The sequence below is a fragment of the Micromonas commoda genome, chromosome 7 (assembly GCF_000090985.2).
Source record: "Micromonas commoda chromosome 7, complete sequence".
NCBI classification, from domain to species: domain Eukaryota; kingdom Viridiplantae; phylum Chlorophyta; class Mamiellophyceae; order Mamiellales; family Mamiellaceae; genus Micromonas; species Micromonas commoda.
In genome coordinates this window covers 1072602-1084154 of record NC_013044.1, presented here as the reverse complement: position 1 = coordinate 1084154, position 11553 = coordinate 1072602, and the positions used below count along the sequence as shown (strand labels likewise).

General features: G+C 69.0%; 3 protein-coding genes across 3 annotated transcripts; 2 read left to right on the top strand and 1 right to left on the bottom strand.

Annotated features, from left to right (window-relative positions):
- Positions 1 to 15: 15 nt before the first annotated feature.
- On the bottom strand, positions 16 to 915 carry MICPUN_70538 (predicted protein; the record flags this gene model as incomplete). The annotated part of the gene is made up of 2 exons (XM_002503639.1): positions 16 to 285; positions 355 to 915. Coding segments are annotated over 2 exons (831 nt in total), but the record flags the coding sequence as incomplete, so codon positions are not given.
- Positions 916 to 1738: 823 nt separating this feature from the next.
- MICPUN_60251 (predicted protein) lies at positions 1739 to 4305 on the top strand (the record flags this gene model as incomplete). The annotated part of the gene is made up of 1 exon (XM_002503990.1): positions 1739 to 4305. One exon carries the CDS (start codon positions 1739 to 1741, stop codon positions 4136 to 4138), a length of 2400 nt encoding a protein of 799 aa, XP_002504036.1. The 3' UTR covers positions 4139 to 4305.
- Positions 4306 to 4485: 180 nt separating this feature from the next.
- MICPUN_60250 (predicted protein) lies at positions 4486 to 11424 on the top strand (the record flags this gene model as incomplete). Its single annotated transcript, XM_002503989.1, has 2 exons — positions 4486 to 7346; positions 7659 to 11424. The coding sequence occupies 2 exons, from the start codon at positions 4486 to 4488 to the stop codon at positions 11422 to 11424; spliced, it is 6627 nt and encodes a 2208-aa protein (XP_002504035.1).
- Between the last annotated feature and the right edge of the window lie 129 nt (positions 11425 to 11553).

Genomic DNA, 11553 nt, shown 5'->3' with positions numbered 1-11553 from the left:
GACCAAAATCTTGAACATCTCGTAAGAGTAGTACCCGAGCGCCGCCGACGGCAGCACCTGCATCACGCTCGGAACCGACCCGACGTACAAACCCGCGATTCCCTTCCTCTTGAGTATGACGGATAGGGTCATCGTCATGCGCTTGAACGCGTCGACGCCGAACACCTGCGACACGGAGCTCGTCCCGCCCTGCAGCTGCATCCTCCGGCGGACAACCTCGAGCGGGTACGTGCTAAACTCGGCGGCGGCGCCGGCGACGGCGCCGAAGAGCATCATGTAGTGCTGCTCCACCCGAGGCTTTATCGCGTGGTTACCCTGGTCCCCCCGTGTCACCGCAGGCTTACCCAGGCTCACCCGGTCCCGTTCCCGCTGCGCCTCTATCTGCTTGATGCGCCTCGCCTTGAGACGGTCGTACACGGTGTAGTAGACGGCTCCGTTTGGGGTCATGGCGATGATTGCGGGGAGGAAGCCCCGGTAAAACGCGCCGAGTCCCTCGCGTCTGTACAGCGTGCGTATGCAGGCTGCCACGCCGCCGTACTTCTCCATCCCACCGGTGACCAGCAGCCGCGTGCGCACGACGTCCATCGGGAAGCACGAGGAGACGCTGGTGACGCCCGCGGCGGCGCCGGCGGCTGCAAGCAAGAGTTTGTCGACATCCCGCGGGTCGCCGCCGCACATCATCACCGCCACGCCCTTGTAGGCGTCGAACGCGGCGAAGTTGATGGCCTTGTACGGAGTGGTCCTCAGGAGGTTGACGAAGTTTCCTTTCCAGAACCCCCTCAGGCCTTCTCGGGCGAATATGTCGCGCACCGCCGGCACGAGCGGCGTGGTGCTGCGGTTGAGCATGTACTCGAGTTTCATCCGCTCGAACGGCGCCAGGAGGGTGCGCACCGCCATGGTGCTCATGGCGCCCGCGGCGAGTCGTTTGGCGGTGGTCCTCGCGGGGGTCGTCTCCGGGTCGGTCGTGACGGCGTGAAACCCCGCGTCCGCGGTGTCCGCGAGTCGACTCCGGCGCACCCGCCAGCGCTCGTGCGCCGCGCGGGTTATCGAGGCGATCTCGGCACCGATTCGCGCGGGGCGCGCCGTAGCGAGGCGCGCCTCGCGCGATCGCGGTTCCGCGTCGTCGTCGTCCACCGCGACCGCCACCGCGCTCGATCGGCGTCGTCCGAGAGGCCGCCACCGCGATCCCCACCGCCGTCCCGTCCCGCCCCGGGCGACCCGCGACCCGTCCTCAACCATCGTCCTATCCTCCTCCGCGCCGCGCGCGTACGAGGTGGAGACGCCCGACGACGACCGCCCGGCGAGGACGCCCCAGCGCGGGGTCCATCCCGCCTGAGCCGCGCCCTGACTCGCCATCGAACACCCCGACGAACCCCCTCCGGCACCCGCGTCGATGCCTCCGACGGAGCGCCCCGCAATCGGCCGCCCTTGTGATTGCGCTGCGGGCTGCAGGGTTTCTGTTAGGATTGGTGGGTTGGGTTTGGAACTCGGGGTGGAGGTTTCTCTCAAACCCCTTAACCTGAAATGCTTCGACGCTCCGCATAAAAGTCATAGCAGATCCAGTCTCGGTCGTGATTGGCCGAGCCCGAATCGATTCCACGCCCTTCCAATCACGCTCCCGAACAAAAGAGAGTGTTCCTTTCCAGCTTTGAGTTTTCCCGCGCTCCGGGGGCACCGAAGATCATCGTCACCGCGGTTGAGGCGGACGCGGTCAAAGGTATCGGCGCCGGGCCCGACGATGAGCACGATGAGCGCGACTCTGATGCCGTCGCACCGGGTCTTCGGGCCGGCGGTTCCCGCGCTGAGGCCCCAGAGGGCGACGGGCGGTCACCGCCGCGCGAGGGGCGTCGCCGTGCGGGTGACCGCCATGGGCGCCAAGTACAAGCGCACCGACGTCGAGGTTGCGCGCCAGATCGGCGAGGGTTCCTTCGGCGTCGTCTACCAGGGGAAGATCGACGCGAGGCGCGCTGGGGACGTGGTCCTCAAGCGCCCTAAGCTCACCGTGGAGGGAGCCGCGGAGCTTCAGGAGGTGGAGGCGTGGATGAACGACAGGGTGACGCGCGACGCGCGCGGGTCGTGCGCCGACTTTCTCGGATCTTTCCGCGTCACCCCCGACGAGTCGTACCTCAACCAGAGCGAGGGAGTCATCGCGAAGGAGGGGCTGTGGCTCGTGTGGAAGTTCGAGGGCGATCGCACGCTCGCGCAGTACATGGCGCAGCCCGATTACCCGGCGGGCATCGCCAAGGCGCTCCTCAACCGCGACGGCTCGTCCAGGGGCGATCCCGCGGTGGAGCTCGAGGTGACGCAAGCGGTGATGCGCCAGCTGTTCAAGAACCTCGCGTCCGTGCACCGCGCGGGCCTCGTGCACCGGGACATCAAGCCCCACAACCTCGTCCTCACCAACACCGACGTCACCGGCGAGAGGGAACCGCGGTTCAAGATCATCGACCTCGGAGCGTGCGCGTGTTTCCGAACAGGCATGAACTTCGCCCCCGACGAGACAATCATGGACCCCAAGTACGCTCCGCCCGAAGAGTTCCTCATCCCGAGCGACGACGCGCCGGACATCCGCAAGCTCTTCGGCCCCGTCGCGCTCGCCGCGGGTAGCGCCGCGTGGGTCCAGCACAAGCCCGACAGGTTCGACATGTACAGCGCCGGCGTCGTTATGATGCAGCTGGCGCTCCCGTCGCTTCGAACCAACTCGGGCCTCATCACGTTTAACCGATCGCTCAAGCGCTGCGGGTACGACTTGTTCCTGTGGAGGGACCTGAACCGCGGGCAGCTCAGCAGGTCCAAGACGGCCGTCCTCGACGCGGGCGACGGCGCGGGTTGGGATCTCGCGCGAGCGCTCCTTCGACCCAGGAGCTACGACGAAGACGCCTGGGCCGCAGCGCAAGTCTCGGCGGAGCGAACGAGTTCCAAGAGTTCGAAGAATTCGTTCAGTCCCGACGAAGAAGAAGAAGAAGAGGATGACCCGTACGCGCGTTTGATGGACGCGAACGGCGAGCGGCCGTCCGCGGAGGAGGCGATGCGGCACAGGTTCTTCTCCGTGGACCCGGCGGAGGTGGCCGCGCTGGTCGCGTCGCAGACCAAATCGGTGACGTACAACGGGAGGCTCGGATCCATGGGCGGCATCTTCGGTCTGTTCGGCGGCGGACGGGAAAACTCGGGACGGGACGGTGACGCGTCGGATCCATCGGACGATCTGGACGCCGCGGACGAGTTACTCGAGGAGAGGAGCGTGCTGTCCGACATGTTGGGGCTCGAGAAGCGGATCAGCAAGCAGCAGGACCTCATCGCGAAGCAGAGCACGACGATCATGCGACTCAGGCAAGAGGGCGCGCCGAAAGAGGAGGTTGAGAAGGAACAGCGAACGCTGGAGAAGATGAACATCGGGCTCCAGTCGCTGCTCCGCGCGTTTTCGTTCTCGCAGGTGGAGGCCAAGACGACGATGATCAAGGCGGCCACGGAGATTCAGGCGGAGCTCGACGACGCCGGGGTTAAGGATGACAAACCCGACGCCCTGAGGGGTTTCATGCGGAACATCTTCGGCAAGAGGGCGAGCGAGGCGGCGTACGGCGCCGCGGACGTCGCCCTCGACGCCGTCCTCGACATCCTCAAACCCGAGCGAACAAACGGTGGGAACAAGGACAAGGCCCAATCGACCTCCTCCCGCGCGTCCAAGAAGGAGATGCTCTCCGAGTCCATGAAGCAGGCGAGGGAGGGGGCGCCGATCAAGAACAAACGCGGCGGCTCCGCCGACGAGGACGACTCGGACGAGGACGACGCCGCGGCTCGCGATCCGGCTGAGCTCAGGCGCCGCATGGACGACATCAAGCTCGAGATGGTCGCCGTCGCGGAGCAGATGGCCGAGATGGAACGGAGGTTACTGGCGCAGCAGGCGGATCTGGAGCGGCGCCAGCGCGATCTCGAAAGCTCGGCTGTTTCGGGAGGCGGGACGGGACTCGACGATTTCGTCTCCGAGGCGGCGGATGACGACCGCATCGTCAAGACGCTGAAGCCGTCGGGGGCGTCGATGCGGACGGACATCGAGAACATCGAGCAGACCAAGCAGGAGATTCAAGACGCCCTGAGCCGCATAGATAAAATGCAGAAGGACAGGGAAGATCTGCTCTAACTATGGAGGATCTGCTCAATAAACTCCCTCGTCGCGACGATTGTCGCGAGGCGAGCGGCTGATGGATGCGGCTGTGGCCCACGCGCGGGGGGGGACGAGCCCGCGGCTCGTGATCGGTTTATCTATTTGCGTTATCGTTTGAAATGGACTGAACGTTGTACTCTTACGCGTCGCGCCGCTCGGGACTCGGGGTCGCAGCCGGCGACGGTCTCGCGCCAAACTCCACGGCTTTTTGGTCGCCTTTGGCTGCCGAGGGTCAAATCGAATCTCGCGACGCGCTTGGCTGACGACGCAGCTTCGCTTATCTTTTGAAACGTTGGGCACTGACGGAGGCCCGGGGAGGGAGGATGGCCGGAGGTAACGATCGGTCGTCCGTCCCCGACAAGGGGATGGGCAAGCTGAACCTCAACGCCGTGGAGTTCAGGCCCCCGCCCGCGTCCGCGCCCGCGCCCGCGAATCCCGGAAGGGCCAGCGTCGGTGGAAAAAAAGGTGGCTCTAAAGGTCATGGGAGCTATCGGAACCCCGGCGAGAACCGCGGCGGGCGCCAGCGGCGCGAGGACCCGCGCGGGGAGAAGGTCGCCGAGGGATCCGATGCGTGCGGATCCGGCAGGGGTCGAGGCAAGGGCCAGGCTCCACGCGCGATTCCCCGGGCCAAGGGCACCGGCGCGACCGACCCACACGCCGTCGGGTCCCCGGGCTCGAACGGAGCAGATCTCGTACACCCGGACGCCTCCCCCGGGGCTGGCCCCGGCCGCCGCGGCGTGCGCGCCGACTTCCTCCTCAACTTCACCTCCCCCCACCGCGAGAACCTCGTGGGGGCCAACACCGAACGCGCCCGCGGGACCGGCCGCGGAGGCGGCCGCGGCGGGGGCGCAGCGTCCGCCCACGGCAACCGAGGCAACCGAGGCCACCGCCAACCCCATCCCTCGAGGGGCCAGCGAAGGAGCGTGTACCGCAAGGAGCTCTTCCTCCAGGCCAACTTTCGCTTCCTGGTCGCGGACTGGGCGGACCTGAGGGGCGCCGCGTCGGACCCGGACCACATGGTCGACTGGGACGACGTCGTGTTGGTCGAGATGGCTTCGGCTACGCCGCTGTCGTGTCCGGTGTGCCTCGACGAGCCCATGACGTGCGCGCAGGTGACGCTGTGCGGACACGCGTTCTGCTTCCCGTGCATCGCGCGGCACGCGGCGACGGTCAGGAAGGAGGGTGAGCCGGCGAAGTGCCCGATGTGCTTCACGCCGCTGAGGCTGGCGGACCTTCGGACGGTGCGACGGCGGCCGATTGACCCCATCGGGGAAGAAGGTTTAGCAGCCGCCGGGGGGATGGAAAACAACGGGGGCGACGCTCGCAAGCAGCCCGCCGCGCGCAAAGGCGTCGTCGCTAAGAACGCTCGTCTGACGCTGCTGAGCCGACGAAGGGATAGCGCGGTGCCCACCCCGGTGCGCGTCGCGGGCCGACCAGGGGGGGGGAACGAACACATTTCCGGGGCCGAAACGTGGCCGAGGTCTTCGCACGGCGCGGACGGCGGTCGCTGCGATCTCTTTGCCAAGTACACCCTCACCGCGGACGAAGCCCTGCTCGGGGAGGAGGAGAGCGGCGCGCTGGAGCAGAGGGTCGCGTTCATGGCCGCCGAGGGCGGCGCGGAGGCGGAGCAGGAGCTCCCGTACGCGCTCCTAGCCTGCGACGTGATGCAATCGCGGCTGGAGGCGTGGGCGGAGAAGCGAGCGAGGGCGGCAAACTTACCGCCGCCCCCGCGGGGCCCGAGCCGCAAGGACGCCGCCGCTAAAACCGCGGAGAGAGCCGCGGAGAGAGCCGCACGGGAGCGGTCGATGGACGGCGCGTTCCCCGCGCTGCCGGGATCCCATCCGGGGCTGGCGGGCGACGGCGGGTCGAGGCGGCCGCCGGGGATGACCGCCGCGGATTGGCACGATCACTCGGTGGCGTTTCTGATGGGCAAAGCCGTGGAGGCGGCGAGCGCGTTCACCGACGAGGAGGAGGAATCGGAGTCGGACGCCGAGTCCGAGCCGTGCGGGCGCCGGGCGCCGGGCGACGGAGGGACGGGATTCGAGAGCGGGGAAGGGGGGTTCGTTCGAGGGGGGTTCGTTCGAGGGGGGTTCGTTCGAGGGGGGTTCGAGGGGAGTCCCGAGGCGGCGGGCGAGGGCGACCGCGACGCGCCCCTCGACGTCGGCGGCGGCGTCATCGGCGCGACGTCGTCGTCGTCGGAGTTGGCACCCTCGGCACTCTCGGCACCCTCGGCACCCCCCACCGCCCGCACGGAGGTGTACTACTTCTACCAGGCGGAGGATGGCCAACCCGTCGTGCTCCACGGCGCGTGCGTTCGTGTGCTGCTCGCGCACCACGGCTCGTACGAACACCTCCCGCTGACCCTCGAGGCGCCGGTGGTGGAGCTGGAGCGTCACACGCAGGACGAGGACACCAGGCGTCGGGCCGCGCACCTCCGCCACCTTCCGCTGACCACGCAGTACGCCATCGCGGAGTTGGACATGACGAAGCTCGTGCCGACAGAGACGCTGAGGGAACACGGAGAGGAGCTTCGAAGGCGCGAGGCGTGCCGACGGAGGCGGGCGGACGCGGAGCGAAAGGCGGAGGCGGCGGCGGTCGCCGCGGAGGCGCGGGAGAGGCGTAACGCGCGCGTCTTCTCCGCGGACAAGCGCGGCGCGATGCCCGACGTTCGGGGATCGGCGGCGGCGGGCGGTGACTCACCGGGCGGTGACTCACCGGGGGACGAAAAAACGTCCGGATTCTCACCCGAGTCTCGCCCGAACGATTCTCACCGGAGTCTCAACCCAACGGAGGCGCTCGCCCGCGCGAGGACGTTCGCGGAGGAGGAGGAGGCTGCTTTCGCGGCGGAGATGGCTGCGGCGAGGGAGGCGGCTCTTAACGCGGCTGGTCCGCGGGGGGCTTCGTTCTCGAGGGTGGCTAGGTGGGGTTTCGCGTCTGGGCTCGACGCTCCGTCGCTGACGCCGGACTTGGTCGGCGACGCTTTCGGCCCGTCTCTGTCGGCGTCGGGGCCCGGGACGCGTGCGGCGACGCGGCCGGGGTTTGTGGCTGGGGGCGACGGTGCGTGGGGCGCCGCGGCGAGGTCCGCGGAGCCCGCGGCGGACGCGGCGGCGGCGGCGGCGGAGGAGGGGCGTCGGCGAAAGGGGAGGAAGGGCACGGTGCTGTTCGAGATGGGGGGCGCGAGAAGGTACTGAGCCGCGACGGGGCTTTTCGTTCGTCGTTCGTCGCGACTCTGGCTATAGCTGTGAATCTTACGAGCGCGCGTTTTTCCCTTTCGTCTCCGTCGCGTGCGAGCCGTGCCCTCGCGTTTCGCCTCCAGGCGGGGGCTTCGAAGCGACAAAACAAGCCTGATTTTTCACAGTGAGATTTCGAATTTCACCGTCGAGCGCAGATCGGCCCACGCCGGCGGGCTGACGGAGCCGCGACCGACGACGATCCGAGACGCGCTCGGGGTTGCTTATCAGCGGTGATGACCCCCGAGACCCGCGGTTAGGCACAGAACGGGCGAGGCGAGGCGCGTCAGCGGCGAGGGAAGGATCACGGGGCGCCGAGAAGGAAAGATGCGGTCGGGGTTGACAACGGGGAGTTGGGCGGCGACGCTGCTGACGCTCGCGCTCCTCTCCCCGCTCGCCGGCGTCGCGTACGGCTCCGGCAACCCCGCGCCAACCTCGTATCGCATCGCGCCGTCGCCGACCCGCGGCGACAACGCGACGTGCGAGGCGCGATACGCGCGCGCGGTGTCCGAGCTTCGCCGGGGGATGGTGACGGGCTGCCTCCACTCGCTCGACGACGCGGTGGTCCGATGCGACCCGTCCTCCGCGCCGCACGCCTCCGCATCGGACGCCGCGATCGGCGCGCGCGCTTCCTTCCTCCGCGCCCGGGTCCTCCTCCTCGACGGCGACTGGGCGGCGGCCGAGGAAGCCGCGACGGCCGCGCGAGAGTGGAGCGCGCATCGCGCGCTCTTAGACCCGGACGCGACGCACCACCACCGAGCGCTCGACGCCGCCGACGCCATCATCGCCAAGGCCAAACGCGTGAGGTTTTTGCACGACGCCGCCGTCGGCGCCGCGCGCGAGTTCAGGCACGAACGCGCGTTTTGGACCGCGGGGGAGGCGCTGCGAACGTCGTGGCGATCGTACGATCTCCTCGTCGTTCGAGCCAAAGCCGGGGTGGAGTTGGACCTCTACGCGTCGGTGCGACAGGACGTCGCCCGAGCGCTCAAGATCCGCCCAAAGTCTCCGGACGCCCTCCGAACCCTCGCGGAGGCGTTGCGCCGGTGCGTGAGGACCACGAACGCGCTCAAGGCTAGCGCCGGGGTCCTTCGCGATTGCCTCCGAGCCAACCCGGACGACGGCGGGTGTCGACGCCAGCTCAGACGCGATCAATCGCTGCTGACGCTCATTAACGACGCGGCGTCTGCCGAACGCGAGGGCGACTACGACGCCGCGATGGCATCGCTCGTAGACTTCGGTCGAAAGGACGTGCGACGTTTGTTCAGGGCTGGGACCGACGCGGCGCTGTGCAGGGTATCGTCGCTCGCGGCGAGGACGAAACGCGCGGCGAGGGCGGCGAGGGGGAGGGGGCGAAAAGGGGGTGCCGAGGGGGGTGCCGACGAGGACGAGTGGGGTTTCATCGAACGCCTCCGTTTTGGGTTCGGATCGCGGGGAGGATCCGCGGGGAACGGGGAGGAGGAGGACGACGACGACGAGTGGGGCGACGCCGCCGCGGAGCGAGCCGTGGGTTGGTGTCAGTCGGCGATTCCCGCGCTCGAGGCCGTCGTCGAAAAGAACGGCGCCGGGGACGGCGGGCACGACGCGACGGAGCTGGCGAGGGCGTACGCCAACCGGGGCTGGGCGAGGTTGCTCCGCGGAACGGTGGACGCGGCGGACGCGGACTTGGCGGCGGCGAGGCGGGCGCTGGAGGATTTCTCACTCCTCCGCGAGAACGTCGACGAGGACTTCGACGATGACGAAGACGAAGACGACGACGAGGACGACATCGAGGTGGGGTCCTCCCCTTCTTCGTCCTCTTCTTCTTCGTCGTACGGCGGCGAGGTGAGCGGTTACGTAAAACGCTCGGGTTCGAACGACTCTTCGAAAGAGGGTTCCGTCGACGCCGACCTCGCCAACCTCGCCCGCGCCGTCGCCGCCGCCCGAGAGGCGCTCAAACCGAGGGACCTGTACGCCGTGCTGGGTTTGACCCGCGCGGACGCGGACCGACCCGACTGGCGCACCGTGCTGAAGAGGGCGTACCGCGCGCTGGCGCTGCTGTTCCACCCGGACAAGAACCCGAGGGATCCGGAAGCTGCGGGTGCGAGGTTTTTGGAGATTTCGGAAGCGTACAAGACGCTCGCGGACGACGCCGCCCGGGCACGGTACGACGGCACCGGCGTCGCGGGGGTCCAACCCGAGACGGAGGGACACTCGTGGGGTGCCGAGAGACCGACTAAACCCGACGCGGACGGATTCGGCGCACGCGAGAGGGGCCCGCCGGGCGGCGCCCCCGAGGATTGGAAGTTTCAGTTTGACAAACGCGACGTGGACGCGGATGGGTTCGCGCGGGGGCGGTGGGTGCACAAGGAGACCGGGGAGAGCGCGGACGGGACGCGGGACGTGTCCCCGGCGAGGCGCAAGAACCCGTGCGAGCGTCGCCACGCGTGCGTCGACGGCGCGGGGGGCGTACCCGCGGCGGGGACGCCGCGAGGCCGGATCAGGGACGTGCCGACGGCGGTGACGGACGCGTCGAGCCCGCGAAACTCGGCGCGCGCGAGGCTCGTGGTGAACCACCTCGGGTTTCAGACGTTGGAGCTTGGATTCACGCTCGCGCACGAGTCGGTTCCGGGGCCCGGGGGCGCGACGTCGACGTCGCGGGTTCCCGGCGGCGCCGACCACCCGCCCGACGGGCGCCGCCGCCTCGGAGACCCGCTTCGGCTGCTCGTCCGCGAACGGCTCCGCGCGCTCGTCGCCGCCGTCGCCGCCGCGCTCACCCCGGGCGAGGGAACCCCGGGCGGCGGCGAGGGTAAGAACGAACGCCTTTCCCCTTCATCCGCGGCGTGGGTCGCCGATAAAGCCGACGTCGCGTCGGGTGGAGCCGAGCGACAAATCTCCGACGTGCTGCGACGGGTGATCCACGGCGCGTCCCGGGGAGCGTACGCGGACAGGGACCGGGCGGAGGCGACGCGCGCCATGCGTCGATTCGCGTCGGCGGCGGCGTTACAGCTGGCGCGCATCGGCGCGCTGGGATTGGACGCCGGCCGCGCGCGGGGGGGCTCTTCGTCCACCGACTCTGACGGCCGGGATTCTTCGTTTGGGGAAAACTCCGACGGCCGGTTGGAATTGTCCGCGGCGCAGACGACCGCCGCGGAGTTGTGCGATAACCCGACCGTCGCGGCGCGAACCCTCGCGACACCGTCCGAGGCGGAGATGGCGGCCGCGCGCGAGGGGGCCTTGACGGGGGGCGACGGCTCCTTCGACGCCGGCGGGTGGGCGTACGCCGTCTGGGGTAAGGCGGACCGCGCGAGGGTTCGACGGAGGGTTCAACGCCGGCCGTGGATGGCTGGCGGCCACGACGGGCGCGTGCGGGGTGGCGGCTGGGCGGGCGATCGATCGGAGGAGGGCGACGAGGACGAGGACGAGGACGAGGACGAGGACGAGGACGAGGACGACGAGGAGTACGTCGTTCGACCCGGGGACTCGGTGTGGTACGAGGTGAAGTGGCGCGGCGCGGAGGCGGTGGACCTGAACGATCCGGTCGCCGGATCCAATCCCACGCGGGCCGCGCACGCGGGGGAACACGAGGACCACGAGGACGCGGACGGGTGGAACGCGAGCGGCGGGAGCGCGAGCGGCGGCGCGACGGATGATCTCTGGACGTCTCCGGATGATCTCCTTTCTGACGATTTCGCCGACGGATCCGCCCCCGCGTACGTCGCCCTGGACGTGGAGTGCGACGACGGCACGCGTCTGTCTCGCACCGACGCGCTCGACGACCGCGGCCTTTACGCCAACCCCCGCGTCGACCTGCGGGGCGCGACGCGGAGGTTCGGTGAGAGCGGTTGGCTGCACCGGCGCGTCGCGTTTCCGCGAGAGTTTTGGGGCAAAAAGCTGGCGCGGTGGGGGGCGGGGTGCGAGGGGGTCGCCCCGGGGACGAGGGTGAGGGCGAGCGTGCGTAACGTGCGGGTGGTTGGGGCGGACGGTCGGGAGGTGTTCGCGGCGTTGCCGTCGCACGGCAGGCCGCGGGTGATTTCGGACGGGGACGAGTCGTGACGGCGGCGTCGCGTGATTGATTGATTGATTACCCAATTGGGAGTGAAATCGTACTCAGTCGCGTCACTCGCCGCGAGCTATCGCTAGTGTCCCATGACCCGGACGCGTCTCTTCCCCTCTCTCTTCTGA